Here is an 18,994-nt window from a genome sequence, read left to right as displayed (position 1 = left end):
GACTATATTTTGAAGGGGGGGGGGGATGAACGAATTCCTATGCCCCATAAATAACCCTGAGGTGCATTTTAAATACAGTGGTACCTCGGGTTAAGTACTTAATTCGTTCCGGAGGTCCGTTCTTAACCTGAAACTGTTCTTAACCTGAAGCACCACTTTAGCTAATGGGGCCTCCTGCTGCCGCTGCGCCGCCAGAGCATGATTTCTGTTCTCATCCTGAAGCAAAGTTCTTAACCTGAAGCACTATTTCTGGGATAGCGGAGTCTGTAACCTGAAGCGTATGTAACCCGAGGTACCACTGTAAAAGCACACATTCTACTCATGTAAAAACACTAGGCAGGCCCCACAAATAACCCAGAGATGCAGTTTAAATAAAAGGGCACATTCTACACATGTAAAAACACGCTGATTCCCGGACGACCCACGGGCCGGATTTATAAAGCGATTGGGCCGGATCTGGCCCCCGGGCCTTAGTTTGCCTACTCATGGCCTATTTGGCCCTAAGCCTGAGGCTCTCCAATATAAAGAGTTTACTTTTAAAGAGCACCAGTGTAGTTACTTGGCTTGTACATGCGACATACATTTAAAATACATTTCACACACACACCTGTCACCCAAGAATCCTGGGAGCTGTAGCTTGTGGGGAAATGATATAGAATGAAATAAAAGGGCTGTTTAAAATAACCTTTGTAAAACAAAAAAACAGAAGCTTTCCTTTGGGGAATTATAGGGACAGAACTACCCAAAATGTATAGAAACTTAATCATGTATGCGACCGCAGCAGCAAGAATGTTACTTGCCAAAAAATGGAAAGATGCAGAAGTCCCAGCAAAAGAAGAATGGATACAAAAACTTATGGAGTACGCAGAAATGGCAAAACTGACCGGAAGAGAAAGAAATCAACATAACAATTTTTAAAATAAAAGAATAGAAATGGTTTATTGAATATTTACAGATAAATTGCAAACAGATAAGAACATTGGCAGGATTGTTGTAATAACCTGCAGTTTTTGTAAGAGTATATATTTAAAGAAGATGAATAAATGAGAAAATTAAGTTAATTTGGATATGCAGAAGATATTAGAAATAAATGTAAGGAACCGCAGAAAGAGGGGGAGGGAAGTCAAGTGTTGAAATGTCAAAATGATTGTAAAATTAGCGATATGTATAACATTAGTGAAATGTGTAAACTTGAAAAGTACTAAATAAAAATACATGAAAGCCCCCCCCCCCAAATCCTGAGAGCTGTACTGTGTGAAATGTTCTGGGAAGTATATCTCTGCGCAGGATAAACTACAGTTTCAATAATTCATTGGAGGAAGTTGTGCAATTTAAAATGCAGTGCGTTTATGCAGGTGAAATCTCAGCTCTGCCTTCAACACACCAGGTGGCATTGACCTGGGAGGCTCCAAACTTTGAGGATTAAATATTTAAATCATTAAAAAAAAACAAAAACCTCAAATCGTGTTTTGCACTCTTTCTAGAATTATGTGTAACTCATAATGACTTTGGGGGTCTGGCCTTTTCATTCTGAATCGGGGCAAACCCCAAACCACTCTTTACACACACCCCAAACACACACCTTAATCCGCTATCTGGAGGTAATCTTGACCAATCCCACAAGGCTTGTTCCTATACTTAAAAGTGCTGTTAACTTTTTAAAAAATCCCTGAAGGAACTACAGACATCTATTCAATGAATGCAAGCATCTCATAAATGTGAAGTTACAGATCCTCCACAATTAGGCTGACCATTAAAAAAAAAACAACCCACAACAATGCAAATACACAGATTTCAATACAGTGGTACCTTGGTTCTCAAACTTAATCCGTTCCGGAAGTCCGTTCCAAAACCAAAGCATTCCAAAACCAAGGTGCACTTTCCCATAGAAAGTAATGCAAAATGGATTAATCCCTTCCACTCTTTTAAAAACAACCCCTAAAACAGCAATTTAACATGAGTTTTACTATCTAACGAGACCGCTGATCCATTGATCCATGAAATGAAAGCAATAAACAATGTACTGCAGTCACACAATCAATCAGTCAGTAGCTGAACTGGGTTCCACACAGTCACAAAAACAAAACAAAAAGAGCAACATAAATGCAAAATAAATAGCAAAAACAGAGACCTCAGAGTAACACTCAAAATAGAAGTGTGCCACTCAAATCGGAAGTGTAGCACTCAAAATGGAGCACTTTCGGCTCCCGAAAAAAGTTCGCAAACTTCCGGGTTTGCAGTGTTTGGGTTCCCAGTTGTTTGAGTACCAAGGCGTTTGAGAACCAAGGTAAAGGGGGGACCCCGGCCATTAGGTCTAGTCGTGACCGACTCTGGGGTTGCGGCGCTCATCTCGCTTTACTGGCCGAGGGAGCCGGCGTACAGCTTCCGGGTCATATGGCCAGCATGACTAAACCGCTTCTGGCGAACCAGAGCAGCTCATGGAAACACCATTTCCCTTGCCACCGCAGCTGTACCTATTTATCTACTTGCACTGGTGTGCTTTCGAACTGCTAGGCTGGCAGGAGCAGGGACCGAGCAACGGGAGCTCACCCCATCGCGGGGATTCGAACCGCCGACCTTCTGATTAGCAAGCCCTAGGCTCTGTGGCGTTTGAGAACCAAGGTACCACTGTACTATGGTTTTCACACAGGCTCACAGCCAATGCTTTTAATGTACAGTGGTACCTCGGGTTACATAAGGTTCAGATTACATATGCTTCAGGTTACAGACTCCGCTAACCCAGAAATAGTACCTCGGGTTAAGAACTTTGGTTCAGGATGAGAACAGAAATCGTGCTCCGGCGGCGCGGCGGCAGCAGGAGGCCCCATTAGCTAAAGTGGTGCTTCAGGTTGAGAACAGTTTCAGGTTAAGAACGGACCTCCAGAACGAATTAAGATCTTAACCCGAGGTACCACTGTACATGCTTTCTGAGCTAATACTTTAACAGGCAAAAGAAGCATTTCAAGAAAGGTCGGTCTTTAGTTTCCCCTGGGCTGTGATTTCCGTACACTTTTCTGGGAAGGAATCCCTCCTGAACTCGGTTAAGAGGGAGAGATCAGGTTGCAACAGCACAAACCTGGGCAAGTCTTATTAGAAGCCAGGTCTTTAACAAGACTCACTCCCAGGAAAGTGGGGGGAATGGGGCAGCACAGCTTTTTTTCCCCCACAGCAGTACATGTGAAAAGGATCTAGGAGTCTTGGTTGACCACAAACTTGACATGAGCCAACAGTGTGACGCGGCAGCTAAAAAAGCCAATGCAATTCTGGGCTGCATCAATAGGAGTATAGCATCTAGATCAAGGGAAGTAATAGTGCCACTGTATTCTGCTCTGGTCAGACCTCACCTGGAGTACTGTGTCCAGTTCTGGGCACCACAGTTCAAGAAGGACACTGACAAACTGGAACGTGTCCAGAGGAGGGCAACCAAAATGGTCAAAGGCCTGGAAACGATGCCTTATAAGGAACGGCTAAGGGAGCTGGGCATGTTTAGCCTGGAGAAGAGGAGGTTAAGGGGTGATATGATAGCCATGTTCAAAGATATAAAAGGATGTCACATAGAGGAGGGAGAAAGGTTGTTTTCTGCTGCTCCAGAGAAGCGGACACGGAGCAATGGATCCAAACTACAAGAAAGAAGATTCCACCTAAACATTAGGAAGAACTTCCTGACAGTAAGAGCTGTTCGACAGTGGAATTTGCTGCCAAGGAGTGTGGTGGAGTCTCCTTCTTTGGAGGTCTTTAAGCAGAGGCTTGACAACCATATGTCAGGAGTGCTCTGATGGTGTTTCCTGCTTGGCAGGGGGTTGGACTCGATGGCCCTTGTGGTCTCTTCCAACTCTATGATTCTATGACCCAAAATGAATTGAAAAAAACGTTTTAAAGTACAGTGGTACCTCTGGTTACGTACATAATTCGTTCCGGAGGTCCGTTCTTAACCTGAAACTGTTCTTAACCTGAAGCACCACTTTAGCTAATGGGGCCTCCTGCTGCCACTGCCGCCGCCGCCGCCCGATTTCTGTTCTCATCCTGAAGCAAAGTTCTTAACCCGAGGTACTACTTCTGGGTTAGTGGAGTCTGTAACCTGAAGTGTATGTAACCTGAATCATAGAATCTATGATTCTATGATTCTCTGGAGGAAGCCCACCAGACAAGGAGCCACCATGAAGAAGGGGGGCCACAGCAGGCCAGGTTGCATCCCAGAGAATTTCGGATCGGCAGGGAGCACCTGCAACACAGCCTTTCCCGCAAAAGGGCCAAAGAACGCTGGAATTGTTTGCATAATTTTCCCTGTTTGCTCTCTGTCCCTTTGGGGTCCTGCCTATTCAATGGTGAGGCGGCGAATGGCCTTGAGACCCTTAGCAGAAAGCCAACAGCACACAAGGCAAGTAAATAAGTAAAGATTGCCAATGTGCAAAGCCCTTTGATGAGCGCTACAAAGAATTCAGGCTATTGCTCCGATACATGGAAGGTGCTTCCATCCACATGCAAAGTCCAACATGGAGCCCTGCCTGCAAGCAGAAGCTGCTCTGCTGCCCTAACATAGCACAGTGGAACCATAGAATCTTAAAGTTGGAACAGAACCCAGAGGTCCTCTATTCCAACCCCCTGCAATGCAGGAATCTCAACTAAAGTATCCGTGACCATCAAAACTCAGTTTAAACACAAAAATGTGTGCAGAAATGGCAAAACTCTCTGGAAGAATAAGAAATCAAGGTAACAAACTTTTTACAAAAGAATGGAAATGGTTTATTGACTATTTACAAATAAATTGCAAACAGATAAGAACATTGGCAGGATTATTGCAATAACCTGCAGTTTCATAAGGGTATATGCTTAAAGGAGATGAATAAAAGAGCAATGTAAGTTAACTTGGATACGCAGAAGATATCAGAAATAAATTTAAGGAACCACAGAAAGAGGGGGAAGGAAGTCAAGTTTTGAAGTGTTAAAATGATTGCAAAAATAGTGAAATGTGTAAATCTGAAAAGCAATAATAATAATAATAATAAAATCAGCTTAAACACCTCCAATGTAGGAGATTCCACCATTTCCTTAGGGAGTCTGTTCCACCGTCAAACAACTCTTAAGATCAGAAAGTTCTTCTTGATATCAGGCTGGTTAGCTCAGCTGGTTAAAGCATGGTACTGATAGCACCAAGGTTGCTGGTTCGAGCCCTGTATGGGACAGCTGCATTTTCCTGCCTTCCAGGGGGTTGGACTAGATGATCCTCAGAGTCCCTTCCAACTCTACAATTCTATGATTCTATGTTTAGTCAGAGTCTCCTTTTCTGTAACTTGAATCCATCGGTTCGGGTGCTGACCTCCAGAGCAAGAGAAAATAAGCTTGAGAGCATGCTTAGTTTACACCCAATACTTGCAGATCTCCAGATCTCCGCAGAAACCTTGTGGCTTTCATGGCAGCATTTTGGTTGCTGCTTCTGTGGTCGTCGCTGCATTTACGGGTTTAGCGTTTCAAATGCTTACAGTCTCACTGCCCCGCTCAGGCTTCACCTTACAGGATCAGGCCATAAGTTCAAGTCTGCTTTTCTTCCATAGCAGCAAACCTGACTCCTCCGAGAAGCCTGACAGCCAAGAAGGGTACAAAGGAAACAGTTTGCCCACTAGCACCCAGTTTTCCAAGGTAGACTGCACCAGCAGATAGAAGCTCCATCCCACTCGTACAGACCCCTCCATGAACGGCTAACTTTCTGCTTTTTGTTTCGTCTTTAATAACAACAGAGGGAAACTCCACACCAACCCCTTGTTGGACCTCACAGGTAAAATAGGTAAAGGTAAAGGGACCTCTGACCATTAGGTCCAGTCGTGGCCGACTCTGGGGTTGCGGCGCTCATCTTGCTTTATTGGCCAAGGGAGCCGGCGTACAGCTTCCAAGGTCATGTGGCCAGCATGACTAAGCCACTTCTGGTGAACCAGAGCAGCACACGGAAACACAGTTTACCTTCCCACCGGAGCGGTACCTATTTATCTACTTGCACTTTGATGTGCTTTCGAACTGCTAGGTTGGCAGGAGCAGGGACCGAGCAACGGGAGCTCACCCCGTCGCGGGGATTCGAACCGCCAACCTTCTGATCGGCAAGCTCAAGAGGCTCTGTGGTTTAACCCACAGCGCCACCCATGCCCCCACAGGTAAAATACCTGGGGGTAAATAAACCTGACGGGCCAACAGAGGCACGCAGTGTTAAAGAGCTATCAATGTGAGTTCTAGGGAACATAGGAAGAATGGTGCATTATACCATATGGAAACCATAGAGCCAAAAAGTCCATCAAAAAGGGGTTCAGCTATTCCAGAATAGGAAGGTAGGAAAACAACCAAGAAGCATGTTGGAAGAGGCTAGAGAAGGGGGGTGTTGATAAAATGGATCAGGCTGTAGGCTTGCAGTTGGCAAAGATGCCCTCAGCAGCTAAAGATGCCTTTTAAGACAGCTACAGACATTCCTGGATCGGGATACCTTGACCATAGTTATCTGTGCATCGGTACCCAAACGGCTGGATTACTACAGTGTGCTCTTTCTGGGGCTGCCCTTGGGGGTTGGTCTGGTAGCTGCAACTGGTGCAGAAGAAAATGGCTAGGCTGCTCATTTGGGGGCAAAACCACGGCCAACATGCAAACACCTTGCTTGCGGTGTTTGTAATGGCTACCCATCTGCTGATGGGGCAAGGCGTTTGCCGTCACAGATAACATGGGAAGACAGGCGAACTAATGCCAATGTACTGGAAGAAGCAAAGATCACCCGTGTCGAAGCGATGATTCTTCAACATCAACTTCGTAAGACTGGTCATGTTGGCGGATGCCTGATGATCAACTGCCAAAGCAACTACTCTATTCATAACTTAAAAATGGAAAGCATAATGCCAGTGGTCAACAAAAGAGGTTTAAAGACTCTCTCAAAAATACAGTATAAACACCAACAAATGGGAAACACTGGCCTGCGAGCGCTCCAGTTGGAGAACAGCCTTTACCAAAGGTGTCATGGGCTTTGAAGACACTCGAACTCAGGACAAAAGGGAGAAATGTGCTAAAAGGAAGGCATGCTTGGCAAACCCTCACCGTGATCAAACTCCTGCCCAGAAACCTGTGTCCCTACTGTGGAAGGACGTGTGGGTCCAGAATTGGCCTCCACAGGCACTTATGGACTCACTGCTAAAACCGTGTTTACGGAAGTCAATCTTACTCGGCTATGAGGGATCGCCAAAGAAGATCCTTGAAGGATCTTGAAGGCTGCCCCTGCTCTGTGGAACAGCATTCCTGTCCAGATACGAGAGGCACCCATTATCTGCACTTTCCACAAACAACCGAGGACACCTGCGTTCCGACCTGCCTTTTCCATGTCTCTTTGAAGCAGTTTTAGCTTCTTTTGAAAGGAATGGCCGGCTTTTTCTTGCGGATCTTTCAACGTTTCAAACTTAGCTCCCCTTTTGCCATTGTTATGGCGCACCTCCTTGAGACACGGATAAGGAAGCTGGCTAAAAGATTGCAGATAACCGTTCTCCCCTCCCGTCTTGCACATGGAATCACACCTCAACCCAACAACATTCTTCCCGGCACCAAGGTGTGCACACACACACCTTGGGGCTTCCACCTTTGCAATCTGCCCCGCGGCATTTCATAGGAGCCAACTCCTAGGCACCAAGGCCCTTCAGACTCCCCACAATAAAATATTTCGCCCCCCCAAGTTGATTGACATTGCCATTCATATGGCATATGTGTGTCGTCTCTTCTGATATCAATTTTGCGCGACAGGGCTTACCTCCCCGCCAATTTTATAAAAGTTGGCAACCTAGCTGGACGCTATCCCTTGGCGAATTGTTACTTACTTCAGCTGCCTCCCCCCCCCCCCTTAAAACTGCAAGGTAGGGAGGGGCAGAAAAAGGAAAAAACTGGAAATGCCATTTATGATACGATAGCCATCTTCAAATATCTCAAGGGCTGTCACACAGAAGATGGAGCAAGACTGCTTTCTCCTGCTCTGGGTGGTAGGACTCGAACCCATGGCTTCAAGTTACAATAATGGAGATTCTATGAAGGAGATGTGGGTGAGTGGGGGGAAGAGATCCTGCCTGATATTCAGAGATTACATGCAGAGTATAGAATATAAAATTGAATATCCCTTCTTCCCATGGGCGTTGCCAGGATTTGGGGGGCAGCTAAAAAAAATTCTTTTTAGGAGATCACTCTCTAAAGTTGTCGAATCAGAATCAGAAGAATCTTTATTTGCATCAGCCACGAGCCGTAGCAATAAAATAAAACGTACTGAAGAGAGAGGTAAAAACCTAACTGTAGAAAATACATTTGGGGGGGTTGACATCAATAAGCAAATAACAGATCTTGTTCTAATTGCCCCCCCCTAAAAAACCCTTGCCGTTTTCACTGGCACCTGATCATCTTGATCTGCCAAAAGGAAGGACGCAGTAAAAGTTGAGCTTATTTGGGGGGGGGGGGAATCACGGGTAAAAATACCCCCCAAAAAAGACATTATGGGGGGGGCAGCCTTGCAGGCTTCTACTGGGGGGGGTGAGCAGAACCTCAGTTAATTTCAATAATTTTGGTGGATCTACGCCCATGCTTCTCCCCCCCGCAAAAAAAATCCTCCTCCAACCCCCCACCCCCCAACATCCTTCTCCCCCGTCCTTGGGTACCACCCGTACCTCGCAAGACGCCGGAGTAGGCAGCGATGAGGGTCTTCATGGCTTCAACGTTGCAACCTGAGCGGCCTCGGGCCCCGATCCATCCCTCGCCGGGGTGGCAGCGGCGCTCCTCCTGCTCGCGAGCCGGGAACAGCGCAGCTTCGCTCGGGGGGACGCGCAGCAAAGCCAGCGGAGGCGGCGGCGGCGGCGGCGGCGGCAGCAGCTGCGTCTCCTTCTCCCGGCGGCGGCAGCAGCAGCAGCAGCAGACGGAGGAGGGCGCGCGGCGCGTCCTTTTATAGCACCTGGCCGGGGGCGGGGCCACGGAGGATTGTGACGCCGCGCGGCTGGCCGAGGCGGGCCGGACCATTAACGGGGCTAGAAGGGGGGGAGTGGGCGACGGAGTGGGGGGGGGGGCGTCGCTTGTTGAAAATGGCCACGCGGGGGTGGGGGGTGGAGATGGGATTGGAGAGGCGTCGCGAAGCCTCTCGCCGGCTCCCCCCTGGCCATCAATTCTTCCCTTTCCACCTCCCCCCCCCGCACAGGGTGAAGGATGGAACATTCCGGTGGGATGCTAATACAGTGGTACCTCGGGTTACAGAGGCTTCAGGTTACAGACTCCGCTAACCCAGAAATAGTACCTCGGGTTAAGAACTTTGCTTCAGGATGAGAACAGAAATTGGGCTCTGGCAGCGCGGCGGCAGCAAGAGGCCCCATTAGCTAAAGTGGTATCTCAGGTTAAGAACAGTTTCAGGTTAAGAACGGACCTCCAGAATGAATTCTTAACCTGAGGTACCACTGTAATAATAATTATAATTATAATTATTTATTTATACCCCACCCATTTGGCTGGGCTTCCCCAGCCACTCTGCGCGGCTTGCAACAAAATATTAAAATACAGTAATGCATCAAACATTAAAAAATACAGTAATGCATCAAACATTAAAAGCTTCCCTAAACAGGGCTGCCTTCAGATGATGATGATGATAACAATAATTTATTTATAACCCGCCTATATGACGGTTTCCCCAGCCACGCTGGGCGGCTCCCAACAGGATATTAAAAATACAATAAAACATCAAACATCAAAAACTTCCCTAAACAGGGCTGCCTTCAGATGTATTCTAAAAGTCAGGTAGTTGTTTATTTCCTTGACATCTGGTGGGAGGGCGTTCCACAGGGCGGGTGACACCACCGAGAAGGCCCTCTGCCTGGTTCCCTGTAACTTGGCTTCTCGCAGGGAGGGAACTGCCAGAAGGCCCTCGGAGTGTCCGGGTAGAATGATGGGGTGGAGACGCTCCTTCAGGTATAGAGGACCGAGGCCATTTAGGGCTTTAAAGATCAGCACCAACACTTTGAATTGTGCCCAGAAACGTACTGGAAGCCAATGTAGGTCTTTCAGGACCAGTGTTATGTGGTCTCGGTGGCCGCTCCCAGTCACCAGTCTAGCTGCCGCATTCTGAATTAGTTTTAGTTTCCGGGTCACCGTCAAAGGTAGCCCCACATAGAGCACATGGCAGTAGTGTTATGTGGTCTTGGCTTGATTAGCTTTTAACACTTGCCGGATCCAGGGCTCAGAAGGCTCTGGCACACAGTTCAACACCTCAAACACACAGCAATACTGCGCCACCATCTCTGCCATATGTCACATGTCTTATGACATCAACTGGTCTTGCTTGTCAATGGGTAAAAAAAAGATGTGTGTCTTCACTATAACATGGCAAATATGCGTGTCCCTTTGGAAAGGCGAGTCGTATCCTGCAATACTGGATGTCATTGATGCAATAATAATGCAATACTGGTGAATTTATAACCATCTTCTGCTTTATTAGCTGTTCTGCAATGCTTGCCCAAACATTGACACTGTCTGGAGGGGGCACTTGCAGTCCATTACAACAATATTTGGGGGGTGCACTAATAATAATAATAATAATAATAATAATAATAATAATAATACCTTTATTGTCATTGTACAACCTGTGTACAACCTGTGTACAATGAAATTAAGCGAGCTTCCCCCCCCAAAAAAATCACTCAATCTCTTATCGAACAACACACCACCTCACAAGTCAATTCCGCTACGTTACTAGAGTTATAACTTTTCTACAACCTCATGTTCCTGTAGCTCAGTTAGATGAACTTTTGCCTAATAACAAAGAAATGAACTGTCATTTCCAAATCTTTTGAAAAAAGGTCACCCCGAAATCAATAAATCAATTTTTGTATATGTAACTGTATAATGTATTAGGTAATATGCATAGCATAAACAGAGCTTGCAGTTTTTTCCTAACACTTGTACAATGTTTTGTACAATGTACATCACTTCTTATGGCTTTAAATAAATTGAGGTTGCAGTTTGTCTTAGTTTCTGCTGCAAGCACCATAAAGTTCCCACATCACTTCAATTGTGTGTTCTTTGTATATAGACCAATATTTGGATTCTTCTGGAACATTCTACACAGATTAGGAAGTTCCAGACAGCTGCAAAAGTTCTAAACAGTTCCCTAAAGTTTTTTTAAAGTGCTAATACTTGCGAGTAGTAGCTTTACGTACACGGTGATTCCAGTTTTTCATTTTGGGGTGACCTTTTTCCACAACTCAGAAGAATTGGACCCTTTTTCAGTGCATCTAAGCAAAAGTGCATCGCTTTATGATACAGGAAATCAGTTTTTTTGCAGGAGGGAAAGAAGTCAAAAAGTTATAGCGCTAGTGTGCGCACATGGGAACATTTGCAGTATGAAGTTGCAAGATTTGGGCAGGAAACTTGATACATGCCCTGGTAGGACATAAAACAGCAGGTCTACCTGAAACATTCGCAAGCACAAGAGGATGCCAGCTAGCCAGGGAGAGGGTACCGCTGAATAGCCTCTCCAGTGCCAATCTGCAAACTGACCAGTGCAGATAGTTGTAGCAGCCCAATCCTATCCACGTAGGGCAGGGGTCAGCAAACTCTTCCAGCAGGGGGCCGGTCGACTGTCCCTCAGACCTTGTGGGGGGCTGGACTATTTTTTTGGGGGGGTGGAATGAACAAATTCCTATGCCCCACAAATAACCCAGAGGTGCATTTTAAATAAAAGGACACATTCTACTCATGTAAAAGCACGCTGATTCCTGGACCGTCCGGGGGCCAGATTTCTAAATTGGGCCGGATCTGGCCCCCGGGCCTTAATTTGCCTACCCATGACGTAGGGTTTGGCTTCAAGAGAAAGCTCTTCCAGATAGGACTGCAATGCTGGATATCCGTATCGCAGCCACCACAATCTTCCCATCCGTCAATGGCCTTAGGGCAGGCACCTCCAAACTCGGCCCTCTGGATGTTTTTGGGACTACAACTCCCATCATCCTTGACCACTGGCCCTGTTAGCTAGGGACGATGGGAGTTGTAGTCCCAAAACAGCTGGAGGACTGAGTTTGGGGGTGCCTGCCTTAGGGAAATGCATTTGGGACCTTTGCGGGGTGATCAAGGTCTGATCCAAATCTGGAAACTCCCTTTCCTTCCCTCCCCCCTTCATTTTGTTCTTTTAACTTTAGAAAGTATTTGTTGTACCTTTTTCGAAACAAGTTTTCTGGCATCAACCCAACTGCAAGCAGACTGGCTCCAGATCAAAGTACCATTCCCAGCTGCCTTGTTGTCTATGAAATATTATATATATATATATATATATATATATATATATATATATATTTCCAGACAGCCTCTGTGCCGATGGGGGAATGGCTGAAACCACAGTTTTAGAAGTCTGTCCACATGCACACAAATGCTTTTTTTAAAAAATAAAAAAAATATTTGATTTTACAAGCGTAGAGTTAAAACAATACCAAGCAAATATATGCATTTAGAGATTTCTCTGATCCTCCAGGCATCCCAGCATCCCCTCCATGGGACTTATAGTCAACATTTTCAACTGCATATTATTTCATGATCCATATTTCGTATCTGTCCATATTGTCCATAATAATTGTTACATTACAAGTGTTATTAAAACCCTGCTAATGTTTCCAACTGCTTACAGTGGTCTCTGAAATAAATTATAAATTTCTCCCATTCTTTCTTAAAAGTTTTTGTCTTCTTGGTTCCTGAGCTTCCCGGTCAGTTTTGCCATTTTGGCGTAGTCCATCAGCTTGGTTTGCCATTCCTCTCTGGCAGGATAAAATGCAATGCAAAGATAATCTAAAACAGGGTCTTCTCCCTGTCACCCACGCGGCCCACCCCCAACCCTGGTGACCTTCACACCATGCAAGAAGACTTGACACAGGAATTACTTCGCCAACAGTTTTCCAACACGCTGCTCCTCTCGCTCATGGATCGAAACCCGTCGACCATAGACAACACACTGTGAGGACTGCATGGAGACCAAGTTCTGTGTGGAACGGCTGAAGGAGAATGTGTGTGGTGTAGCAATTAAAAATGTTGGGAAGGAGATGCCTAACATGTTGTTTAGTCGTTTAGTCGTGTCCGACTCTTCGTGACCCATGAATCAGACCACACCAGGCATTCCTGTCTTCCACTGCCTCCCGCAGTTTGGTCAAACTCATGCTGGTAGCTTCGAGAACACTGTCCAACCATCTCGTCCTCTGTTGTCCCCTTCTCCTTGTGCCCTCCATCTTTCCCAGCATCAGGGTCTTTTCCAGGGAGTCTTCTCTTCTCATGAGGTGGCCAAAGTATTGGAGCCTCAGCTTCAGGATCTGTCCTTCCAGTGAGCACTCAGGGCTGATTTTCTTCAGAATGGAGAGGTTTGATCTTCTTACAGTCCATGGGACTCTCAAGAGTCTCTATCGCACCGGACAACCGGCAATGAATGTGGAAGGCTCCGGCAGATTGACCAGACAAGGTAAAAAAAAAGTAAAGGTAAAGGACCCCTGGACGGTTAAGTCCAGTCAAAGGCGACTATGGGGTTGTTGTGCTCAACTCACTTTCAGGCTGAGGGAGCCGGTGTTTGTCCACAAACAATTTTCCGGGTCATGTGGCCAGCAGGACTAAACCGCTTCTGGCACAACAGGACACCGTGACGGAAACCAGAGCGCACAAAAACGCTGTTTACCTTCCCGCCACAGCGATACCTATTTATCTACTTGCACTGGCGTGCTTTGGAACTGCTAGGTTGGCAGGAGCTGGGACAGAGCAACAGGAGCTCACCCTGTCGCGAGGATTCGAACCACCAACCTTCTGATCAGCAAGCCCAAGAGGCTCACTGGTTTAGGCCACAGCGCCACCCGCAAGACCAAGAGAAGACGGTCAGAAGGTGCTGACTGCCCATTCTGTGGGTCCCCAGATGTTATTGGATTACAACTCCCATAATCCCTGAGCACTGGCCTTGCTAGCTAGGGGTGATGGGAGTTGTAGTCCAACAACATCTGGGGACCCACAGGTTGAAAAAGGCTGCTGTAGAGGGAAGTGTGGAGCTCTCAAGCTGAGAATGTAGCCCACTGAGAAGGGAAAAAACTGATCCTAAACCTCTGCTGCCTTGCAGGATATCTTCAGGAGAAGAAGATGCTAAGGAGCCAACCCTACACAAATCCAGAATGGAGGCCTTAAGACAGTGGGATGGTGCCTTGTACACCTCCTTCCAGCAACTCTTGCAGCGAAGCTGGTGCCAAACGTCTTGTCATGCTTTCCTTTTGACCACGTCAGTGAGGCCAAGAAGGGGGTCTTGTCGTTTGGGTAGCCCAGGACCTCCAGACACACTGCCCAAGCTTGCACTCCAGAGAGGTCACTTTGGTGCGGCTTCGACTTCACCCCTGGAGGTGCACTCCATTTGTCTTTTGTGACAGAGACATGCCAACAACCTGACCATTTCAGAAGGTAGAATTAAAACACTTTGGTTTTCCGAAAGCAGATTCTGTGCTTCTTCATTAAATGTAGGTTGACCAAGCTAAATGTTGCCCTATCGCACAAATAATAGCAGATTTGAATTCTTCACACCCCAAAAAACGTATTTTTAATACTTCCTCACTGAAGAAATGTGCAAAAATTAAGTTTCGCTCCCTAAAATGGCACACTCTATTACTGTAGCATTGCTTAAATGCCTGTAATATCTTAACAATGGAGGAGAAGGGGGAGAACAAACTGGTCCCACTGAACTTTTGCTGCCCCACCAGATTTAGCAGTTACCAGCCACAACTGAGGATGACTCCTGGCGTAGTTTTCACAATGGTGTGTACATGTCACGGAAGCGCATCATGCACGAGTGCCCGCTGCCCCAATTTTCGGCATCTTGCATCATGTCATTGCGTGACTCCTGTTGCAGAATTGGCCCCGGGAGACATGGTTGCAATCTGTTGCTTCAGCAAAGAGCCCCAGAAAGCACTACCCCACTTTTGGAACGTGGTTAAATCCAGCCATGGAAAGGGAGAGCAAAGGCAGGCTGCTTTTTTCATCCTAAGTCCCTGCCAGCGCTCAGAATCTGTGGTTTTTTCCCAAAGGGTCAGCAAAGAGTCAGTAAAGGTAAAGGAACCCCTGACCATTAGGTCCAGTCGTGGCCGACTCTGGGGTTGCGGCATTCATCTTGCTTTATTGGCCGAGGGAGCCGGCATACAGCTTCTGGGTCATGTGGTCAGCATGAATAAACCACTTCTGGCGAACCAGAGCAGCACACGGAAACGCCGTTTACCTTCCTGCTGGAGCGGTACCTATTAACTACTTGCACTTTGACATGCTTTTGAACTGCTAGGTGGGCAGGAGCAGGGACCGAGAAACGGGAGCTCACCCCGTCGTGGGGATTTGAACCACGGACCTTCTGATCAGCAAGTCCTAGGCTCCGTGGTTTAACCCACAGTGCCACCCACGTCCCTAAAGAGTCAGTAGACAGGGACAACTTCAATGTCCCCACTGGGTCCTAGACTTCTCCCAGGACTTTCACCCCTGACTCTAGAGATGAGGTCGGCTGTATTCTTTTCTTTCTTTTTTTGCCGTGGTTCATTTCTCCACTGTACAAACTTAACCAGGCGCCAAAAACGGGGTTTGCACCAAAATCCGGAGTGCGGCTCTGTTGCAATGCGTACAAAAGGCCAAAGTTACAAAAGGATGTCGAAGAGAGTTTGATTCGTTGCCAGTTCAGTTTTAAATGCTGGGGGAGTTCAATGAGGGACAGTGTCCCCCAGACTTCAGGGAGCTGACGATTCTGAAACTTACATCACTCTTCCCATCTGAAACAAGTTTAATTTGCAGAGTGCACGAGTGCAATCACTGGTTTGGGAATGCAATCTTCACGGGCAGGAGGAAGACAAGTCCCTAGCAATTGGGGCCACCTCCCACGAAATCAGTTAAGTTTGCTGCATGGCAGCACTGGAAGCAAGTGATCCAAACACAGATTGCGGCATGAGGGCCACTTCAGAGCTGTCCCAGAATTGTCTACAATTCTACGATTCTGTAAAAAGCATATGGGGATAACAACAAATCAGACCCCTTTTACCTCTGAGCTGTTTACATGTCAGAGGTAAGAGGGAGGGAGAGGAGACCCATGGTAGTATCCTATATCCCAGTGCCAGTTTTACATATAAGTCAAACAAGCTATAGCCTAGGACCCCACTCTCTTGGGGCCCCCAAAAAACAATTAAAGGGGGGGAAACTGTGTTATGTACTGAGTTGAATAGGATCCAAACTGCAGCAGTCTGATTGGTCCTAGAACAATAGGATTCAGAATGCAGCAGTCTGATTGGTCCTAGAACAATGCAGCAGTATGATTGGTTGGCAGGAACCACCCAATCATGCTCCAGATTGAAGTGAATCCACAACCTGATTGGCTTACAGTAGAATTCCGGAATTAGCCAATCATGTGCAGCCCATTGTGTAAATAATGTATATAAAGCAGATACTGTGAGGGGACTTCCATTCATTCCTCCTCACCACTATGAGCTGAATAAAGAGCATGAAATCACTTTGCGACTCTGAGTATATTTCAAACTGGATGTACATTTTCAAAATATAAGATAAAAAACAAATAAAATAAAACCTACAGACAGCAACAGTGTTTTGTGTTGTGTAGGCTCCTATGATGTAAGAAATGGGCCCCCAATCATTTTAAGTTAGAGTTTAATAATTATTTCACTATTAATATGTTGTTGTTTTGTTGTTGTTTAGTTGTTTAGTCGTGTCCAACTCTTCGTGACCCCCTGGACCAGAGCATGCCAGGCACTCCTGTCTTTTTATTTATTTATTTATTTATTTATTATTATTATTATTATTATCTTTTTAAAAAGTCTCACAGGGAAAAGTCTCACAGGGCAGTGGACATTTTTTGTCTCCAGGCCTTCATTTCACTGCTGGAAGAACAGTCTACAATCAAGTACCATTCCATTAGTGACGATAAAATAAAACATTAGATCGACAACTGCTGATTTCAAAAGTGCTGTTCCGCAGGTTCCCGTATGCCTTGGATCGTTCATGCGCATGTTCTTTGCAAATGAAATAAAAGTGGACCGTGTTTTGACAAAGTTTTGCAGATTTGAATCGTAGAATCATGGAATTGTGGAGTTGGAAAGGATCCCGGGGGTCATCTAGTCCAACCCCCTGCAATGCAGGAATCTCAACTAAAGCATCCATGACAGATGGCCATCTAACCTCTGCCGAAAAACCTCCAAGGAAGGTTATGTTTTCCACTTTCTCGTACTTTTTCCATCCTGATGAATTTCCTTGAGAATTCTCTTTTGAACAACGACAATCACAACACGATGTGGAACTTAAGTCCGGAAAAACGAGAAACAAATAAATCAGAAATGACAGGCTTACCCATCCCTCCCTCCAGCTGTTTTGGGATACAACTCCCATCAGACCCAGCAACATTTGGCAGTGCTGGCTGAGGCTGATGGGAATTGTAGTCCAAAAGGTTGGTGTAAGGCTTCCAAGGGCCTTGAAAATCAGGACAGGATCTGCTTTACATGGCCGGTGGTCACAAAGTGAGGCGGGAGCCCATAATTCACAAAGCACAACTTATACGGCCTTCAGATCCAGCTCAGTTTTGTGAATTTTTTTTTTTTTTAATGCCAATTATCCACTGCTTTGCTGAGACTTTGAATTGCCTCATCCTCGCCAGCAGTTACATAACACGACACAGATAAGATGAAGGAGACAGAACTGGGGAATGGGAATGAAGGCCGAGGCCTGTGAAGCCTTTCCTGTTGCCATGGAGACAGAGAGGAGAAAGGGTCCTGAGGCGGCTCTTGGAAGATGCTCTTTTTTCCTCCTGTCCAGCCGACATCTGTGTGATGATTTTGTAGGAAATGGAGGGAGGGAACAGAGATCTGGCTTGCTAGACAAGCAGGGCCCTCGCCATTCATTTTGTGGGGATGGTGGGGACCTCAGGGTGTGGGCGATAATGCGAAAAGCAACTGCAAGTTTGTGCAGCCACCAAGCTAGAGGCATCGGTCATGGATGCTTTAGCTGAGATTCCTGCATTGCAGGGGGTTGGACTAGATGACCCTGGGGTACCTTCCAGATCTACAATTCTATGATTCCAACATCCATAGCCTTTAGCTATCTGTGGCCTTCTAGAAGTGGGTGGTATGTTTTTAAGGTATTCCCCCTTGGTTTTTCCTCAAACTATTCCATCAACGGTGTCTCTGAAAAATTTTACACATCCCTTGGGAAGACAGGCGAACGAATGCCAGTGTACTGGAAGAAGCAAAGATCACTAGTGTCAAAGCAATGATTTGTCAACTTTGTTGGACTGGTCATGTTGTTCGGATGCCTGACGATCGTCTTCCAAAGCAACTACTCTATTCTGAACTTAAAAATGGAAAGAGTAATGCTGGTGGTCAACAACTGAGGTTCAAAGACTCTCTCAAGGCAAATCTAAAAAAAATGTAGTATAAACACCGACAACTGGTAGACACTAGATTGTGAGCGCTCCAGTTGGAGAACAGCCTATACCAAAGGTGTCATGGGCTTTGAAGACACTCGAACGTGGGACACAAGGGAGAAATGTGCTAGGAGAAAGGCATGCTTGGCAAATCCTCACCGTGATCAACTTCCGCCCAGAAACCAAGCTAATCCAAATTATGTTGAGGAAAGCCGGGTTCTGCTGTGTACAAAGCATAATGGAATGTTTGTAACTAGGAATTGGCCCCAGAGTTTGCTCTCCCCAATCCTCCTTGCTCCCGATTCCACGGTGGCAACAAAACCACCTTGGCCCACTGTGCCTGCTGTTATAGCGCAAACATTGCTAAGGAGGCATTGAGCATACCATGTAGTTTGGCTCACAAACAGGAGGTGCCAAAGTGCAAAGTTTTGGGCGAGGTTGGTATGGGGCAAGACAAACCCACCGTGTCTAGACACACTGGCGTTTGGGGTCAATAGTTGGTATCTTGCAGCTTTTTTGCTGCAAGACTTTGACTGAAAGGCTGGTGTAGAAATAGTT

The 18,994-nt window shown here is 46.2% G+C and overlaps 1 protein-coding gene across 1 annotated transcript in view; it reads right to left on the bottom strand.

Annotated features, from left to right (window-relative positions):
* The window catches only part of DGAT2 (diacylglycerol O-acyltransferase 2), a 62,344-nt gene extending 53,462 nt beyond the window's left edge, over positions 1-8,882 (bottom strand). The window contains exon 1 of the mRNA XM_081002313.1: positions 8,664-8,882. Within this exon, the coding sequence (XP_080858439.1) occupies positions 8,664-8,703 (40 nt within the window). The 5' untranslated portion in view covers positions 8,704-8,882. The remainder of the gene's footprint in view (positions 1-8,663) is intronic.
* Between the last annotated feature and the right edge of the window lie 10,112 nt (positions 8,883-18,994).

The sequence above is a fragment of the Podarcis pityusensis genome (genome assembly GCF_964106645.2).
Source record: "Podarcis pityusensis genome assembly, chromosome: 4".
Classification (NCBI taxonomy): domain Eukaryota; kingdom Metazoa; phylum Chordata; class Lepidosauria; order Squamata; family Lacertidae; genus Podarcis; species Podarcis pityusensis.
The sequence above is the reverse complement of the archived record's forward strand: the minus strand, read 5'-3'. Positions and strand labels throughout refer to the sequence as shown.